At 37.8% G+C, this 19,273-nt stretch overlaps 1 protein-coding gene across 2 annotated transcripts; it reads left to right on the top strand.

The window, feature by feature from the left end:
* Positions 1–937: 937 nt before the first annotated feature.
* Positions 938–19,185, top strand: golga1 (golgin A1). 2 transcript variants are annotated; one of them, XM_065247456.2, is made up of 23 exons: positions 938–1,108; positions 1,564–1,857; positions 3,705–3,795; positions 4,369–4,443; positions 6,325–6,455; positions 6,629–6,757; positions 6,842–7,011; positions 8,906–9,017; positions 10,901–10,996; positions 11,082–11,207; positions 11,287–11,382; positions 11,515–11,610; positions 11,698–11,793; positions 11,942–12,094; positions 13,344–13,439; positions 13,549–13,638; positions 13,733–13,835; positions 13,933–14,093; positions 14,239–14,394; positions 14,610–14,669; positions 14,862–15,098; positions 15,182–15,268; positions 18,447–19,185. In XM_065247456.2, exons 2-23 carry the CDS (start codon positions 1,732–1,734, stop codon positions 18,522–18,524), a joined length of 2,565 nt encoding a protein of 854 aa, XP_065103528.1. In that variant the 5' UTR covers positions 938–1,108; positions 1,564–1,731; the 3' UTR covers positions 18,525–19,185. The 2 variants fall into 2 exon arrangements, with proteins under 2 accessions (XP_065103528.1, XP_065103529.1); XM_065247457.2 differs by lacking the exon at positions 4,369–4,443.
* The last annotated feature ends 88 nt before the right edge of the window (positions 19,186–19,273 follow it).

Genomic DNA, 19,273 nt, shown 5'->3' with positions numbered 1-19,273 from the left:
CTGTAAAACTAATAGGTATCTAAAGAAGGTATAGGTATGTAAGTATAAAAAACACTGTTCAGACACACTGTAATAGTATAATTTCTACAAAAATGTTGGTGTTTTTGGGAGGGGGTCCTTTTGGAGAAATTTTAGGGTAGGCTATTATGTGTAATGCTCATCAGTAGTAGCGCCATCTTCTGGCTGTATAAAAGAATGACGTACAAAATACGTCTTCGGATTTGATACTGACAATTTTATGTCCCATTGTCAGCCTTTTATGAATTTTAAGACACATTGTGGTTATTGCAATTAACATATTAAACCTATTAAAGCTTGTATTCCAGGTGACTTTTAAAATTAACCACAATATATAAACAGCAGCTGTTATAGTGCTATTTCTCAGAAAGATGGTATCAACAAATGACAACATGATGACCAAAACAGTCCACATGATGCATGTGGTTTTTACACTGTTGATATGACAATAATGGACTGTGAAACCAAATAAACTACCAGTGCCTCATTTTTCTAATAAATAAATGAATACATATTTTCAATCATTTACTTTTTAATTTTCTTGGTTAATTTTTAATACAGTTCAGTAAATTTTTAATTCAGTGTTTAGATTTTGTTCTTCATTCCATTGTCATTTTATCTGAAGTACTATCTTTTTGCATTTTTAATAAAATATTATTTAATATTAATCTGCTTTTATCATGGGCACCATTGTGTAGTTTTGCCTAGACCATTGCCTTATTACTTAAACGGTAAGTTTAATAAAGAATATGCATTCATTTTGACCCACAAATATATTGATGCCTTCACTGTAATTTCTGCTTACCGTATGACAGCTTTCATGACTGACGCCAACCTGTAGCCCCACCCCCTGCTGTTCTCATCCAATCAGCGCCGGCTACTATTGCCAAGTTGTTCCTGGAACGTCATCAGGAATCCGGTGACTGAAGCTTACGTGGTGAAGTTAGTTGGTTAGCCACAAGCTAGCACGACAGAGAGAGCACATATATATGTAACGCTATGTAGGATATTCCTGAGGAAACATTTGTGTTAATCTTGAATTTCCAGTACTATAAACGGCAGTGCTTTCAAAGTTTATGGAGTTGTCGCGGTAGGTTCTTGCTTGTTTGTCTGTTTTGTTGGTGGTTTAGTAAGGGAGATGCACAAAAGCTAACATTAGCTAGCTATGTTTACGCTTTGTGTCTCTATTCTCGGTGCTGGAATTTTTTATCGATGGTATGTGAGAGATGTAGTCTTGCACTGTCAGTATGTAATGTATGAGTCGTTTTAGCACTAAGCTGACATGTCACGATTACATCTGATACTGGTTAGCTTACTACAATGTAGCATGTCAAACAATGTAAACATTGAGTCCTATTGGCTGTCTAGTTTATTACAAAACATTAAAACATCAAAGTGTTTGCTTTTACCACCTTGCCTATAGTTTGCTTAACAACATGGTATGCTTAAGGCGTAGCTGACACTTATGTTGAGTATGTTTTAATTTATTTGTGATATGATTGATTAAGTGTTGTCTTGATGTTGTGATTGTCTGGTTCTCTTTAGAGTCAAGACAGCAGTCAGGGACGCCAGGATGATACCGTAATATCTAGTGGACATAACCCATTAAGTGGTATGAAGACCTTAAAGCTTCTCAAGATAATACTGGACACGATTGGATAGACAGTCAAATAATAACTTCAAATACGCATACATAAGCTGTAGACTTCAGAGATGTTTGCGAAGTTGAAGAAGAAGCTGGCAGAGGAAGCAGCCACTGCCCCTCGTACCGGTCGCATCCCTCGCTCCATGAGCAAAGAATCCATCACTTCTGTGGGAGCAGATTCAGGAGATGACTTTGTGAGTACACCTTTTTCTACATTCATTTTTTTACTGCCCCCTACTACTTCTTATCACATATCATAATGGGGTCATAGATGCTTTTGTCTCATCCCATGTCCCGCTGGAAAAAATACTGATACCAAAACTCGATGTACCACCCAGCCCTACAAAACAGAATTACATGATTTACTTTGAAATCAGTGTATTTTCACGGATACAGTGATAAATCTCATGGTCGAAATCAGTCTGGCAAGGCAATATTATAATGTAGTGATGTCTGGGCTACAATTTTTAGGCCTGGTTTAGCAGATGAGGCTTGGCTAAAGCCAGGACTAGGCCTTAGTTAAATTAAGACATTTAAGAATTGTTTTATAAACATGCCTTAGAAAAAACATTACAGGTGTGTATCTTTAGACAAATCAATAGGCAATGCATATTTTAAGATGTGCCATGCAAGTTATTTTCAGTTGGCACAGCTCAAACATGTGTTTTAGTCTAGGACTAGCCATAAGACTTGTTTGTGAATCCAGGGGCACATGTTTAAAATAATTATGTTTAAAAATTATAAATACAATGTTATTTAAAGCTGTGATATTTCAGCCTTTCCCTCACAGTTTTTTTTTTTGTTGTTGTTGCTAAATAGGAATAATTGTTTGTGCATTGATCTACTGTCCAGTAGGCCTCACAGGCATATGCAAAATGTTATAATAATGTTACTAAATCAATTATGTAATCCATTACGGGGATTATAATACAAATTCATATTGATAGGTAAAGGTACACAAACATAATATACTTAAATAAAACTAAAACCTTTCAAGTTTGCGTATTTAGCTATTGCGATATTATCAGGTGACGTTTTGTGCATATGGAAAATTATTCCTGTTCAACATGACCAGGCTTTTAGGTGTGGTAGTACATTAGTAAGCATATTAAAATATTCCCTTTTAAAGCAGCCTGGTCCTAATAAAAAAGCATGATATTTACTTCTGATACAAATATCTGGCCCTGAACCTTAGTAGAAAGGGACTAAATTGTGTTTAAATAGTATTGGGCCTAGAAAAAACTATTTCTCAAAAGCTGGCCGCTGCTTGGTAAACCAGTGGAATGTAAACCCAATGTTAATATCACTTGCTTGGCAGTGTAACCTGAAACACTTGTCCTCAATTAATGACAATCACAAGCAGGGTAAGGTTTATGTTGTCCGAGTCCTCAGCCCTAAATTATTTAGTTTACGGAAAGCCACACACAGGAATATCAGTTACAGGACTGAATCAAAGCCTGCCATACCATTATTTTCTGCCCTTCATACAGTTGTTTCCTGTATTGATGGGTTTGTATCCCAAAGACATTGTTTAAATCTACTATAATTTATTTAATTAATACATTAGTTGCAGTTTATATTTAGTTGTTGTTTGCATATTTTTTTTTTTTTTTTTTTTAAGTAACCATTTCTCCATTTTGTTTTGTAGTTCTTGTGTTATGCCAGGCATGGGCTGTTTACCGGTTTCAGTGTATACTGAGGTTTTAAAGAGGTTTCAAAACCACTAAAATTTTCTGTAAAACCTGTGCCAAGATTTGAGCTGTGATTACACAAAATTAATTAAATCATGTAATTGGCATACATGTTTATGTTTCTTAAAAATAAAATGTATTATGTCAAGTTGAAAAGTTGTTTTTATACGCAGACATTTGAAAATAGCACATTTTACTGTTACAATGGCAATACCTCAACACCGGGAAACGGTTATCATACCACCAAAATCTCATACCGGCTCATGCCTAATGCCAGTGGTTAGATTGACCAGAATGAGTAAAATGATGACGATGGTGATTGTGTCTTCATCTGTACCATTCACTCTCAGGCATCAGATGGTAGCAGTTCCAGAGATGATGTTTCGTCTCAAATCCAACGCAGGAATGATCAGATACGAAAGCTGGAGGCTAAACTCTCAGGTATTTTGCACACAATACAGTACATCAAGAGAGAGAGCAAAGATATTGTATGAAAGACTTTCTTTGTATGTGTACTTTCTTCTCACCTGCCACAGTTTTGCATTCAGCCACCCTTAGACTTTATACATTTTGCCACTATGGAAATGTATAAAGCACATAACATTGGACAGATATGCCACATTTCATTTTGAACAAGAGAGAAACTAATTTAACTTTTATTTCTTTATTGTAAAGACTTGGAAAAACGACATAAATAAAAGATATCTGGGCATCAGTATTAGCTTGCAGTGGTATGTGATTACATATCCTGATCTAGAAAACTCTTTTAACCGTAAGAGAGCGGTAGAAGATAAGATGATTGTATAATTGACCTGATTAGAGGGTAAAGGTCAGCAAAGCTTCACAATCAGTCTGGTTTTTACATCTTAGAAAATCATTCTGTTTTTCCCTCCATTTGTTTATCTTCTCAATCATGTTTTTCCCTTTGTTTTATCCCTCCTTCCTTGTTTTTGTACCTGTGAACCCCCTTCCTCCGGTCGTGTGTGTATGTTGGTATCCCATTCCCAACCCTAGACTACGCTGAGCAGCTTCGGCTAATGCAGAAGACCAAGGAGAAGCTTGAGATTGCATTAGAGAAGTATCAGGATTGTACGTACCGTTTTTTCCTCCCATTTTCACCTCTCTTTTTAGCTTTATCTCCTCCGCTGTGTTTCCCATTTGTTTGTCCAATACTTTTACACAAAAACAGACCTGGTGGTTGCCTACTTATGATACATTCCAATGTGCTCAATGTTGAAAAAAAAGTGTTGATATGTTGTTCATTAAGGGATGCACCAAAATCAATATTTAATTATTTAGAGTGACACCTGCTGATACCTATAGATATTGATGCTTTTCCAGCTTATGTCTTAAATCCTAGCAGTGCAGTGTGTTCAAATTGCCATTCTGGTGTCATTTTAATTTTAGAGAGTTATTTTTTACCCATTTTGATTGCCAGGATATAATAAGCCTTGACCATCACCTGCTTTTAAAGGTGCATTGTCTAACTTTTAGAAGGATCTCTTGACAGAAATCAAATGCAATATAATATACATACCTATTATCAGTGGTGTGTATATAGACCTTACATAATGAACTGTATTGTTTTTATTACCTTAGAATCAAAATGTTTTTATCTACATACACCACGGGTCTCCTAACATAGAAGTCACGTCATGTTTCTACAATAGCCCTAAACAGACAAACTGTTCTATAGATCATGTTTCGTCCCTAACATGTCTCAGAAGATGATGTGTTTGTCCTGTGACGGCTACCATATGTTTTGAAATTGAAGGGGTGAGCTGTTGCAATTCGCAATCTCACCACTAGATGCCACCAAAATAAACACACACCACCTTTAATAGCATCATCAAGTTGCAGCCGTTGTTGTTGTTAGTTATCTTAACATATGATATCAGTGCTAATATTTTGTCTCAAGATGCACACCAGTATTGGTTTTTGTAAGGTATGGTTTTAGAAACTACTTAAATGTCCAACTATAACTAAGGCCTAGTCATAGCTTAATCTAAACCCTGTCTAGGAAACCACTTCAATATGATCTATTAAAGAGCACCAATGGTCTGATTCACGATTTGACTTTTCCTTTGGTGTGTATAAGTACATGTTAACGATATGCAAAAGGTACAAACCCCAAAGTAAACGATGAGGCGAGTTTTCATCTCCAACGTAAATCTTTTTTGTTGGACTACAACAAACACACAGGCCGATCAGGGACACAGCGCTTTTCAAATCAATAAGTTTTGTACAAAATCCATCCGTTTCAGGAAGACAGTATATCTGGAGTTACAAAAATTTACGGTATGTGGAAATGAATGCGTTTTTTGAACCATCAACCACGTGAACACATTGTATTATACCAAATACACAAAATAACCTTGTTTTTAAGCAATGAAATAGGTGCTCTTTAACAACATATGGGGGGTTCCCGGACAGGGTTTAGATTAATTCAGGACTAGGCCTTAGTTGTTTTAGGACATATAAATAGTTTTTACAAACAAACCTTACAAAAATCTATACTGCTGTGCATTTTGAGACAAAACACTGGTACTGATATATGTTAAGATATGTCAGTGCAAGGGTTTTTAAAGTTAATGTAGCTCAAACATGCATTTTAGTTTCAGACTAGGATAAGCCCTGTGAAGAACTATTGCTCTGTCTTATAATACTCTGTTTGCTAACACAGTTTTTTTCTGTTTAGGGGTTAATATTGTGGGTTATTTTTAAACCTGTACAGTAGCAAATACAACCTTTATTTCGCTGGTTATTTCCCTTAGTTATTATAAACCCATTATAAAGAGATTTATTGTGAAGAGATTTGATGTCTGAGGAGTGAGTTGAATTGTGTTTGGCAATGGACAGCATGCTTTGGATGCAGTCTATAGACATCAAGCTAAAAATAATTAGGAAGTGACAATTCAGACGTGTAACTGAGTCATTGAAATGCATTTCTTGGTTTTTGTCTTTGGTCAGCATCCATGCGGAAACTTCAGGACCAGAACGAAGCTTACCAGTCTAACAGAGCCAAGATGGCTGAAGGCATGGCTTTAGCATTAGAGAAGAAGGACCAGGAGTGGATGGAAAAGATTGCTTCGCTGGAGCAGGTAAAATTAGTTTATAAATATATCATACAGCGGAGGAAATTCTAGGCTTGTGTCTGAAAGGCTGAAACTTACGTACAGTCAAGAAATGGTCCTCAAGCCATCACTCTACCTAAATTACTTAAGGATTGGAAGTCAGTTTTAAAATCCTTGGCTGGCGTTTTTCTCGTCAATAGGAGAAGGCATCGCTGACCGCTCGACTTGAAGAGATGACTGAGCAGAGCTTAAGTCTGTTTCAGAAAAGAGATGACCTGGATGAACTGGAGGGCTTTCAACAGCAAGAACTGGCCAAAGTCAAACACATGGTCAGACCAGCAAAAAATTGTTCACCCAAATTATGTCATCATTTATTCGCTACCATCCTATTCTAAATCTTTACTTTCTTTCAGTTGCTGAGGCGAGAGGAACAGCTGAGTCAGAGAGAGAAAGAGGTGAAATTAAGAGGAGATGAGCTAAACACAGCCAGACTGAAACTGAGTCAAACCCAAGACAAACTGTATGAGCTGAGTGAGGAACACGAGGAGACCTGTCAGCTCAACACTCAGCTGCAGGCCCAAAGGTAACAGAACTTACAGTTCTTCACCAGGATGAGATCAGATGATGGATTTTCTGTTGATAACCACAGAAAATAATTTGACTGTGTGAAAGGTAGGAAAACAATGGTCTATACCAGGGCTGTTTAATTTTGGTCCTGAATAGTTTAGCTTCAACCCTAAACCAACACATCTGAAGAAGCTAATTGAAGGCTGTATCCAAAAGCTTAGGCAGCAGACTTTTTGCAGTGACTTCAGAGGCAGCGTTTGTGCATGCGGGAAACACATTCGGACAAACTTCATAGGCAGTGTAATAGAATTCTGTTTAAAATATAAACAGAGAGTGCCTTTGTGATAACTAATCGCATATTTGAAAACTACAATACTAATTTCTAGCTAGAAATGCAATCAAAGTGTAAAACTGAAAAGTTAAAATAAAACTTTATTTACACTAAACTTGTCAGCTGCTTTCTTGACCGCCCTTTTATTTTTTCGAACTCGACCAGGCCTAACCAATCACATTCCCTGCGCACGCCCATGCATAGAATTGTGGGACAAGAGGATGAAGGTATCTCAGGAAGTTAACCAAAAATTGGATTTGGAGGTGCCTTGATGCCTTCCTGCCTTAAAATGCTGCCTCCGAAGGCAGAATTTTAAAGCTTTTGGACACAGCCAAAGTCTACAGGGATATTTTAAATGATAGGCCGGTGTGTTCGATTAGGGTTTGAACTAACCTCTAGGACATTGGCCCTTGAGGACCGAAATTAAATAGCCCTGGACCAGGGGCGTTGCTAGACATAAAGCTCTACTGGGGCACAGGCTCCACATTTTTTGCTGACTTTTTTTTGAAAGCCTGCTATGTACAAGAGGTGTGCAACACTTCTATACAATGTCCTTTGCATATCCCACTATTCTAGTGCAACAGTTACTGCGAAAGATACATATATACAAGTGTAATCTTCATCATACCTAACATTATTAACATGTTTGGAGGCATAAATGGCATAACATGTTTGGAAATAATGACAGCAGAGAAATATTTTCTACATTATACAATGATAGCAATGATTAATAACTTATTTTTACAAGAATATTTTAACAAGAATATTCTAAGAAACCAGTAATCTCAGTCATTGTTACTGCTAACTGTTATGTAAGTTAGTGTTCTAGAGTTAAATATTAGTAAACTAAATATTAATTTAATATCTGAAAATACAGAACAGTATAACACATACATCTGTTGATTTTCTCGGCAACAATGCAATTCTATAGACTTGACAAAAGGTTTTCCTGAGATTTTTCCTCTAATGTTTGAGACCTGACTGAGTGAGGATGTAGTTTGTCTTACCTGTCTTAAACTCATCATCTCTCCTTTCTGCTTCCCTTTCCCTGCTTTGCACAAAACATTTCTGATGTCCATCTACAGAAGCCAATAATGATCGAGTCAAAATAAGATTAGCATTATTATTTAGAAACTTCCTTTAGTTTCGTTATGCTTTCATAAGCACTCGCGTGGCGTCACCTTTTGAATGCGGTTGTGCGCGGTGAACGCAAACGCGCACGGCCATGGATACGTGCGTGCACGCGTCAATGCGAATGCTTCGGCGCTTTTACAAGCCTAAATTGGGTAACTACTTTGCATAAAGATCAGTTTTTTGCCGCGATTGTCTTTGTAAAGGATTGCTCTAGTTAACTGCTAAAATTTAAACTTGAGATTTACACCGGGGCACAAAAGATTTACACTGGGGCACGTGCCCCAGTAAAAGGGGTCTAGCGACGCCCCTGCCCTGGACTGACTATAATTTTCCATGGCAAGTATTGTCCATATTGTCATCAAGCATTTTTTGTTGAGGTATTTTTAGCAAGATTGTTAAGACATTTTATTACACTCTTTTTTTTCTGCTTGTCTCTTTGCCTCAGGGCTGAGTTGCTGAGTGAAAAAGCAGAGGCAGAGAAGAGGATTGTGGATCTGGAGAAGAGAGAGCAGGAATTACAGCAGCTGATCCAACAGGTGTCAGAGGATTTTCAGAAGGTGAGATCTTTACTTTCAGCTTCAAAAGTCTAGAAGGTCATTTATGAGACATGACCCTTTCAAGAGTAATTACAGGGATCCAGTAGTCACAGACCCGGGACTGTCAGGGAATTTTACAATTGTTTTTAAATTTCTAAAAAAAAGTGTTAAAAACATCTTTAAAAAGTTCTACAGTGCTCTAAAATGTTTAACTCATTCCCCGCCAGCCTTTTTAAAAAAGGTTGCCTTCCAGGAAAATGTTTTTCTATATAAGCATTCAAAAAAAACCTCTGCTTTCAAACAAATAAAATAGGGAAAAAAACTTTCATTCTATCTTAATTTGTTCTCAATTAATAATTTCTCAGATATGGGTGGGTTTCTTCAAAAATACAACATTTTGAGCAAAAAGCTTAAATAATTGCATTTTTATATAAAGGAAATTTGTTAGAGATCAGATTTGGAACAATTATCAAAACATACACAGATTTTAAAATTAATGATTTCATTTTTTATTTAGTTTTTTATAAATTGGGTATCCATCTAGTGGATAATAGCGGAATTACAGATTACCATAAAAATTTGTCAGAAAAGCGTAGAGAGGGAAATGTTTTTGGCTGGGAAAGAGTTAGGGGCTGGACACACCAAAGCTTTTATGCCCGCGGGCGGCGCATGTTTTCAATAGTTTCCAATAGAAGCTCTGCGTTTTTCAAATAAGCCAGCAGCTAGCGGTTTTCTTCCGCGCTGAAAACTGGCGCCCAGCGGTTTTTCGCTGAGCACCGAGAGTTGAAAAATGTTCAACTTTGGAAGAAAAGCTCCGCTCGTCAATGTCAGTTCTCACGCGGCTGTCCAATCACAGTGGAGGTGGGGGGGACAAGTATCACAGCAACCAAGCGTCTCACAGCTGGCGTATCAGAGCTACCAAAGCGCTTAGCTGAAGAAAGCTGGCACTCAGCTGAAAAACCGCTGGCATTTGGCGTTGTCCAGATGTTTTCAGCCGCGTTTAAAAGTTTTGGTGTACACAACCCCTTAGTCAGGAAGACATCCCTCTTAAAACAGACCCCAAATCAGTTGCCCTCAAACCAGCGTACCATCCATCTGTTTGTTGTACATCTGATTGTAGACATTGATAAAGTATGCTTTTATCCAAATTAAGGAGCTTTTATCCAAATCTAAACCCTTTTATCCAAATTAACTTACAGTGCATTGCAAGGTATATGTTTTATCAGTATGTGTGCTCCCTGGGTTTGAACCTGTTACCTTTTGCGCTGCTAACGTAATGCTCTATCCCTGAGCTTTACAAGAGCACTCTACTAAGAAAGAATTAAAGGGCACCTATTGTCCAATTCACATTTTTTTTAATTTCCTTTGGTGTGAGTGTGTATTCGTAAATGTTAACCATATGCAAAAGGTACAAACCCCAAAGTAAACAATGACGCAATTATCGTCTCCAATGTAAATCTCTTTTCTTGGACTACACATGGATTGTAGGCAACAGTTTACTTCCTGGGCTGGTTGATGTAGACAAGAACGACATTATCATAATTCCTCCCGCTTCGGACTTACAACCTGTAAGTTAACTCCTGTTAGCATTGCATTTTTGTGACCGAATTTTTCAAACATGTTAAGGAGCGTCACATTACCGGCTGACATCAGAGGTATTTAGGCAAATCACAATGTACAGATTAGCTGGCCAATCAGGGACACATCACTTGAGTTTTCAAATCAATGAGTTTTGTACAAAATCTGGAGCAAAAATGTACGGTATATGGAAAATAATGTTTTTTTTTACCATAAACCACGCAAACACATTGTATTATACCAAATCCACAAATTCAAATAACGTTGTTTAACACTAGGAAAATTATGCAATAGACTGTAAAGCTGATTTCTTATTTGTTTTCCAGGCACAGAGTAAGGTAAAATCCCTAGAGAAGTCAATGGAGCATCTTCAGAATGAACATCATCAACTAAAGCTACAGCATGAGCAACACAAAAACAAGGTCTGATCATGTGTACTAGTCAATATGCAACACTATTTAATGGTCTTGTTAATGTAACTCCTAATGTCCTACTGTGATTGGCCAGGCTGCGGTGACTGAGGAGGAACGAGAGTCTGTATTGGCTCATTTGCAGGAAAAGGCTGCCTCTTTGGAGAGGAGACTAGAAGCTAACTTTTCCCAGGACGAGCACCTACTGGAACTTCTCAAAGAGGTCAGAGGACACGCATGAATGCATCATATAACTGCGTTTTTTAGTCATCTAATATCCGCATCTGTTTGTGTGAGCGCAGAAGTCTGCATTAGAGCAGAGGTTAGAAGAGGCCAGAGGAGAGCTACTGCAGGAGAGAACCAATCACAGCACAGCAGTCAGCTCGCTGCATGCACAGGTAACACCCAACCTCTGTTACAACCTCAATCAAATACTCATACAAATTATTAGTACAATACTGTACAGTTCTGTGAAGTTTTGTTGTGTACTGAATTGAACTGTGGAAGTCCTGTTTCCTCTTGGGTTCCAGATGTCTCGTCTGAATGCTAACATCACAGATCTCCAGACTCTGCTCAAGCACAAAGACGACTCATCCAAGGCTTACAGGGAAAGAACAGACGCACAGGTGAGAACACCAGGATCGTCCAAACATTACGTGATGCTGCCTTAAAATCCTGAATGAAAAGATTCACGTGTTTGCGTGTGCTTTCAGATATCAGATTTGGAGGAAAGGCTGGTTCACACCTCTGATGAGATAAAAACTTTGGAACAGAACCTTGCAGACAACGAATCACACACAGGAAAACTGGTAAGTATTGTGAAGACCAATCACAGTTTTGCTGTTGGCTTATGAACAGATCTTAGGTTATTACATGGTTATTACTGCAATTCTCGGGTTACCATACAAAATAAGCATTATTGTTCAAATTTCTGACCTTTGACATTTGTTCCCGTAGCAGGCGGAGTGGGCAGAGGAGCGGGAGAGACTCCAGCAGCAGGTCTCAACACAGCGACAGAGAGGTCTGGAGAAGACAGCCAAACTCGAGGAACAAATTCTTGCACTACAAAGGGAGAAAGAAGAAGAGACCAACAAACATCAGGACAGTGTGGTGTGTACAACCAGTATTTAGTTACTATCAAAACTTACTTTGATTATCATTATCATTTGGCTTGTTTATTGGTGTTGTGCAACATGTAATCGACTAATAAATGGGTTCTCTTAAAGTTCACATAACACATGCTGTTTCTGCTGATCTCATGTTATTACAGTAGTATTACACCCTTCATATCGCCGAAGAGTTTTTAGTTTTATCAGATTTCTAATCAGCTCTACTGTTGCTTTCTTGAAAAAAAACGAGCTTGTGCTGATTGTTAACAAAACACAAACATTTGATGCAGTTTTATTTACCGCCTGCGACTCATGACCTGGTTGGGGCCCATTTCAACGAAATCCAGTGTCACACACGCGCACAATGCCGCTGGTACTTTGGATAAACAAACTACATCCATTGTTTCCAAAAGGCTGGGTTCATGGGGAAGCTAAACAAGCTTAAATTTCCCTCAAAAACAACAACACATTTTTTTGGTGACGTTGATTTTTTTTTTGTCAGCTTTTCCAGTTAAAGTGCCCATATAAGGACTTCCACTGTACTTTCTGCACTAAATTGCCCATTAAAGAAATAAAGCAAGATTTGTACGTATGAATTTCTCATGTTTGAAAAAATACTTGTACGAACCCTGGAGAAGTGCATTCGGCACTGAAATACTTTTTTGACACTTTGCCTATGTTTAGCATTAGTAATCTATCTCTTTACAGTGTTAATAAGTCTGAATGCATGAAATAACTTTAGACCCCCCCCCCCTTAAGGACTAGTTGAGGACTCCCAGGATGCAAACTGTATAACAGAAACATTTCATAAAGTATCATGCTCTTTACAGGATTAAAAGAGGGAGATGCATATATAATTTGGTTGTAATCGTGGTGTATTATTATTATTATTATTATTATCATTGAAGGCAGTGATTTTGTTACAGTGATTTTGGCTGCCTGGTGGTTTTCAACAAAAAGTTTTCAACAAATCACGTCACTGTTAGAGCAAGCTCCTGATTGGTTAACGCTGTGCGAAAATCCCCCAAAGTTTAGATTTTTTAACTGGCTCAATTTGCGCCTATTTGCGTCTTTGCAATGACTTAACATGTAAATCACTCGCGCTTGCCCCCTCTTTAGCATCTGATGTGAACGCACCATCAGCCTGCTAAAATCTAATTTATTACCTATAAAATGTTACAGGAAAGCTAAACCTAAAACCTGACTTTAACCATCGTGACTAATCCTTCTATTTTTCGCTCTCTCTTAAGCGGTTACTAGAGGAAGAAAAGGTTTCACTGGTGAAGAGCAAAGCTGAGATGGACAGCACTGTTGAGAGACTGACCGTAGAACTGGAACAGTCCAGAGTAAGAATCAAATACGTCACATATATTTCTTCCCTACTATGACTCTTGGTGCTGGTGGTGGTATTAAGGACATTAAAGCTGAATCAGAATATTTTTGTCTACGTCACAGGCAGAGTTGAGTAGCAGACAGACGGTGAGTGTTGAAATCGCCAAAGCTCTGGAAGAAACGCGAAAACAGAGGGAGGAGCTTCAGCAACAGGTTAATCCACTAGCTATATTATGCATTCATAAGATGCTTATTCTGGATAGACAATGCCATGTCTTTAACTCTGCTTATTGCTTGTCTCTGATAGGTCAGTAAAATGACAGAATCCCTCGAGAAGGCGGAGCAGGAAGTGAGTCAGCTCTCTAAAACATTAGGGGAGAAGGAGGAGGAGCTAAGTGTCCTGAAGGAAGGTAATAAATAAGAGCTTGAAGAACTTAATGACTTGAATTCTTTTTTAAGTGTCTCATTAAATGAATAGCCTCTTTATTGTTTGTGTGTATGTGTCAGAGCTGCAGGCCGCCCGTAGCGGTTTGTCCTCTCTGCAAGCCGAGTGCGAGTCTCATCGTCTGGAGGCCGAGGAGAGAGAGCGAGACCTCGGCTCTCAGCTGACGTCACTGCAGCAGGAAGTCATCACAAAAACACAACAGCTCGCCTCTTACCAGTCACGGGTCAGTGAGATCTTCCACACACCTGACCGATGACCATCTGACCTGAATTTTGTCCTGATTTATATCTTGTTTGTTTTACCAATTACACGTCTTGGTAAATAATATGCATAGTAGAAATGTGTATCTCATGGTAAATGTATGACAGGTGTCTGACCTGGAGGATGAGGTGTCGAGTTTAACAACACAGTCTCATGCAGACGAGTGCGATGGTGAACAGAACGGGACGGTTACTGTAAATGATCTCGATCAGCTACAGAAGGTCAACAAAGACCTGGAACAACAGGTGGCTGAGAAGAACAAGGTATGACTGATTCAAATCAGAAGATTCAACTGCTAGACGCTTTGATTTTTTCCTGGTCACATGTTTCCACATGATTCCATTTGAACTTTGGTACACGGCAAAATACAAAATATCTTGTGTATCCGGTCTGACGCATTTTCATGCTTTTGAATGGAAGTCAATGGAGCGAGAAGTGTAGTCGGATTAGACTAAATATTTGTGTATTTTCTTTCCAGACGATAAAACAGCTACAGCAGAGGCTTGTTGAGCTGAAGAGGACATTGCAGAAAGAGCTGGTGTGTGTTTATTCCGATATGTGTGTGTGTGTGTGTGTGTGTGTGTGTGTGTGTGTGTGTGTGTGTGTGTGTGTGTGTGTGTGTGTGTGTGTGTGTGTGTGTGTGTGTACAAAACATCTAAGACTTCCAAGAAAGTGTGATCCTATCGTGTTTAACGGCCCGTAATCATTCCCTCACATGTTTATGCAATAGAAACTGAAACCAGACCCTGATGCCGAGTCAAAGGAGAGACTCCAGGACAAATCGGCTGATAAGAGCGTCTCAGAGATGGCCACCCCGGCCACAGCTCAGGCTCCAGCCCCGGGCCCACCGCCTATCACCTCCAACACCACAGTCATCAACAGTTCAGACCTCACTGACACACGGGAGATCAACTTTGATTATCTCAAACATGTTGTGCTGAAGTTCATGTCATCCAGAGAGGCAGAAGTAAGCACTGGAAACTCACAATCGAGGATACCTCAATTTAGTCCCATATGGTTATTATAACACTTTTACTTTGTATTTTCCAGGCCTTCCAGCTCATCAGAGCCGTTTCTGTTCTTCTACATTTTACAGAAGAAGAGGAAGACATGCTCAAACAGACACTGGAGTACAAGGTGTGTGTAAGAAACACTAACACGGTGCATTAGAGTCGGGCTTGTAATCCCGGTTCGAGTCGCAGGTTGCGACTGAGGTGTTCTTGAGCGAGGCACTTTAACCCCAATTTCTGCAAGGATAGCTGCACACTGCTCCGGGTGTGTGTGTGTGTGTTCATAACTTGCAGTGTGTGTTCACTACTCACTGGGATGGGTTAAATGCAGAGGTCACATTTCGAGTATGCGTTCCAAACATTTCATGTTCAGTACATGAAAAAGGTCAGAAAGCTGTTTTTTTTCTGCACCCATGAGCTAACTAGGCCAATGCAGGCTGTAGCAGCTGACAATGTGGGTCAGGATATTTGGATCATCACTTTGAATCAAACCATTAGCACTCGGTGACATGGTCAGAAATAGCATCCGGCAGATATTTTTAGCATTGCTGCATTTCGCTGTGCTAGATTCAGTCCATGCTGCCTAGGTATGGATTAGAGGATGACACGGGAGTGGATTTTCACTCCTGTCCCGTCCCACTCCCATAGAAATAAATCTTGTCCCATCCCACTCCCAGACAAAAGTTTAAAAAATAATCCCATCCCGCTCCTGGTAAATTGACTCCCACTCCCATCCCGCTCCTGTTTAAACTGACTCCCGCTCCTGTATCGCTCCCATATATTTTTTCTTCAACTAGTGTTTAGTTCATACAAAGAATTTGATTTAATCTGCTCTACATCCTGTTTTGGACCAGTTGCTGAGCTGGTTTCTAGATTTTCTCCAGAAAATGGAATACAGCAAATAAAAGAAAAACAATACATAGTTCACTCCATGTCTACAATAGTTTAATAAACCCAAAGTCTGGAGTCCAGAACACAAGAACCAGACGAATAATTGGATTATGGGTGTTTAATTCACAGTTGCAGTATGGGCATAAAACCTTCCATTAATATGCACTTAAGTATCTGTGTTTGTGTGGTTCTGCAACAACAAATAATAAACAAGAATAAAAGCCTTATGAAAGAACATTAATATACATTTGTTTAAATAACAAGCATTAACAGCTGTAATTAAGTTCAAAATATGCAAAAATATACAAGATACCGCAAAATGGTGTCATATGTTCTAAAATGTGACTAGCACATGTATCAGATAACACATACAGTAAATAACTATATTTGTTAGAATTGTTAAATAACTGTATAAGTATTAGAACTATACAATCTCCAATATAAGGAAATAATACTGAATAAATATGAACAAGATAAACTAACACAAATATAAACTGGGTACCATGACTATTAATAAGAAGATTCGCGCTATCTAACAGCTTTATTTACATTATGAATGATAACTGACAATATAAAATAAAAGACGCGGTAATCTTGCTGCTAATTTAAAGACAACTAGAAAAAAACGTACTATTCGGCACTGATGCACACAATAAAGCACAGAAACTATCCAAACAGCAGGAAATCTCTTCGCAACACCACTCTTGTCACACACTTATCTCTCCGTTTGATCAGAGCCGCTATACTCTTTGCTGCTGTTCCCTTTTCTCATAAGCGCTCAGGCTGCGTTGGAGCGCTTATGCACCAGGGAGACGCATCCGTGAACATTCATGCAACCTTTCTTACACATGCAAACACACACACAGGCACGCACGCACACAATATATTAACTAAGTTTATTTATAGAAACTGCATATAAAGTTGGGTATCATAGTTTTATTACGATCCCGGTCCCGTCCACTCCCGCTGACATTTTTTCCTGTCCCGTCCCAATCCCGTGATTAATAGTGATTTTGTTCCCGATCCCACAGGAATCCCGCGGGACCCACAGGATTCCCGACAAAATGTCAGCCTCTAGTATGGATGTGAAGGCACTTCAGAGGATGTGGGTTTTAGGGAAAAGGGCGTGTGCAAATGTTTGCAGTGCAGCTTAGATAAGATTTGATTCTAGTTTATGTCTATACCAAGTATGTGGTTTATAGATGGTCATATCGGTACTGAACATATTCACTGCAAAAAAATGACTTTCTTACTTAGTATTTTTGTTTTGTTTTCAGTAGAAATATCAAAAAAATCTTTAAATTGAGATGCTTTTTCTTGATTAGCAAAATGACCCAAGAAAATTTGTCTAGTTTTTAGACAGTAAATATACAATTTAAGTGATTTTGTGCTTAAAACAAGAAAAAATATCTGCCAATGGGGTGAGAAAAAAATTGAAATAAGAACATTTTCTCACCCCATTGGCAGATATTTTTGATTGTTTTAAGCACAAATTCACTTAAATTGTTTTTCCTAAAAACAAGACAAAAATACTAAGTTAGAAAGTCATTATCACTTACTACACTGCAAAAAATTATTTTCAAGAAAAAAAAATTCTTAGTATTTTTGTCTTGTTTTCAGTAAAAATATCAAAAAAATTCTTAAATTAAGATGCTTTTTCTTGATGAGCAAAATGACCCAAGAAAATAAGTCTAGTTTTTAGACCAAAATATCAAATTTAAGTGATTTTGTGCATAAAACAAGCAAAAAAATCTGCCATTGGGGTAAGCAAATTTTAAAAGCATCTTAATTTAAGAATTTTTAGATATTTTTTACTGAAAACAAGATAAAAATACTAAGAAAGCATTTTCTTGAAAATCATTTTTTGCAGGGTACACTGCAAAAAAGATTTTCAAGAAAATAATTCCTAGTATTTTTGTCTTGTTTTCAGTAAAAATATCTAAAAATTCTTAAATTAAGATGCTTTTGCTTGATTAGCAAAACGACCAAGGAAATAAGTCTAGTTTTTAGACCAAAAATATCAAATATAAGTGATTTTTTTGTGCATAAAACAAGCAAAAAAGCTTCCAATGGAGTAAGCAAATTTTTCTTGAATTTAGTGTTTAAGAAAAATGTTCAAGATTTATTTGCTTTCTCTATTGGCAGATTTTTTTGCTTGTTTTATGCACAAAATCACTTAAATTTGATATTTTTGGTCTAAAAACTAGAATTATTTTCTTGGGTCATTTTGCTCATCAAGAAAAGGCATATTTATTTACGACAAAAATACTAAGAATTTTTTTTCTTGAAAATAATTTTTTGCAGTGTAGTTTATTAATCTTATCTCAACAGGTCAATATTTTAATAGTAGTGCATGTGAATTCAAAGGTTTTGCTCACAGAGCTGTTTTATTATGATATTATATTGTGTTACAGATGTCGTGGTTTGGTTCCAAGCCCACGCCCAAAGGCATCATACGACCTTTCATCTCAGGAACCTCAAGCTGGAGCTGAGAGACAGACAGAGAAACAAGGAACCAGTGGATAATTTTTACAAAAAAGAAGAAGTGATCACTATAAAGGAAACAGTTGCTGACACTGCGGTTTCAATCTCTGCCACAATGTAGCTCTGAAATTCCCTTTGAACAAAGGGAGACTAAAACAGTCCAGTTTCACCACAAAACTTTAGCAGGGATTGCAACAAAAAATACTTTATGGCTGTCATCTTTTTCTGAATGGGAAGTTTCATTCTTTTTAATTATAATTGATAAAGGATGTTGTGGGATTATCTGTGTCACTCATGTGGTTTAAATGAAGCATCAGAAATATGAGGAATTTTTGGATGTTTGCTTTCAAAAAATTAACAACGATTTTCCAACATCCTTCCAATGGAATACAGCTGTAATTTTTTATTTGCAACACTTATTTGAAGCATATATGCTGCTCCGTATTGCTGGTGTACGTAACCAGATGATAAATCTGCCCGTTAATCCAGTGCTTGATTTTAGAGGAAATCGTGAAGATTGGGATGTCATGAGATATACTGTTATGATGTTGAAGCATCTTAATCTGCCTTGTTTGTGTAAATTGAAATGGCATACATTCCCTACAAGTATTTATATATGAATACATGTGTATATATATGATAAGATTTATAAATCAGACAATAAGTGGAGATATGAGTTATTTTACTTCATTTTCATGTTCACTGTTTATCATGCATTGGTCTTCACAATGTGAGCGATTCACATAGAGGCATATAT

This window comes from Paramisgurnus dabryanus, chromosome 11 (assembly GCF_030506205.2).
Source record: "Paramisgurnus dabryanus chromosome 11, PD_genome_1.1, whole genome shotgun sequence".
NCBI classification, from domain to species: Eukaryota; Metazoa; Chordata; class Actinopteri; order Cypriniformes; family Cobitidae; genus Paramisgurnus; species Paramisgurnus dabryanus.
This window is presented reverse-complemented; position numbering and strand designations above follow the sequence as displayed.

Coding starts and splice junctions, on each gene's coding strand:
- golga1 (XM_065247456.2), top strand. CDS start 1,732: ATGTTTGCGAAGTTGAAGAAGAAGCTGGCAGAGGAAGCAGCCACTGCC. Junction 7,012..8,905: donor ACTCAGCTGCAGGCCCAAAG/GTAACAGAACTT, acceptor TCTTTGCCTCAG/GGCTGAGTTGCTGAGTGAAA. Junction 11,611..11,697: donor GGGAAAGAACAGACGCACAG/GTGAGAACACCA, acceptor GTGTGCTTTCAG/ATATCAGATTTGGAGGAAAG.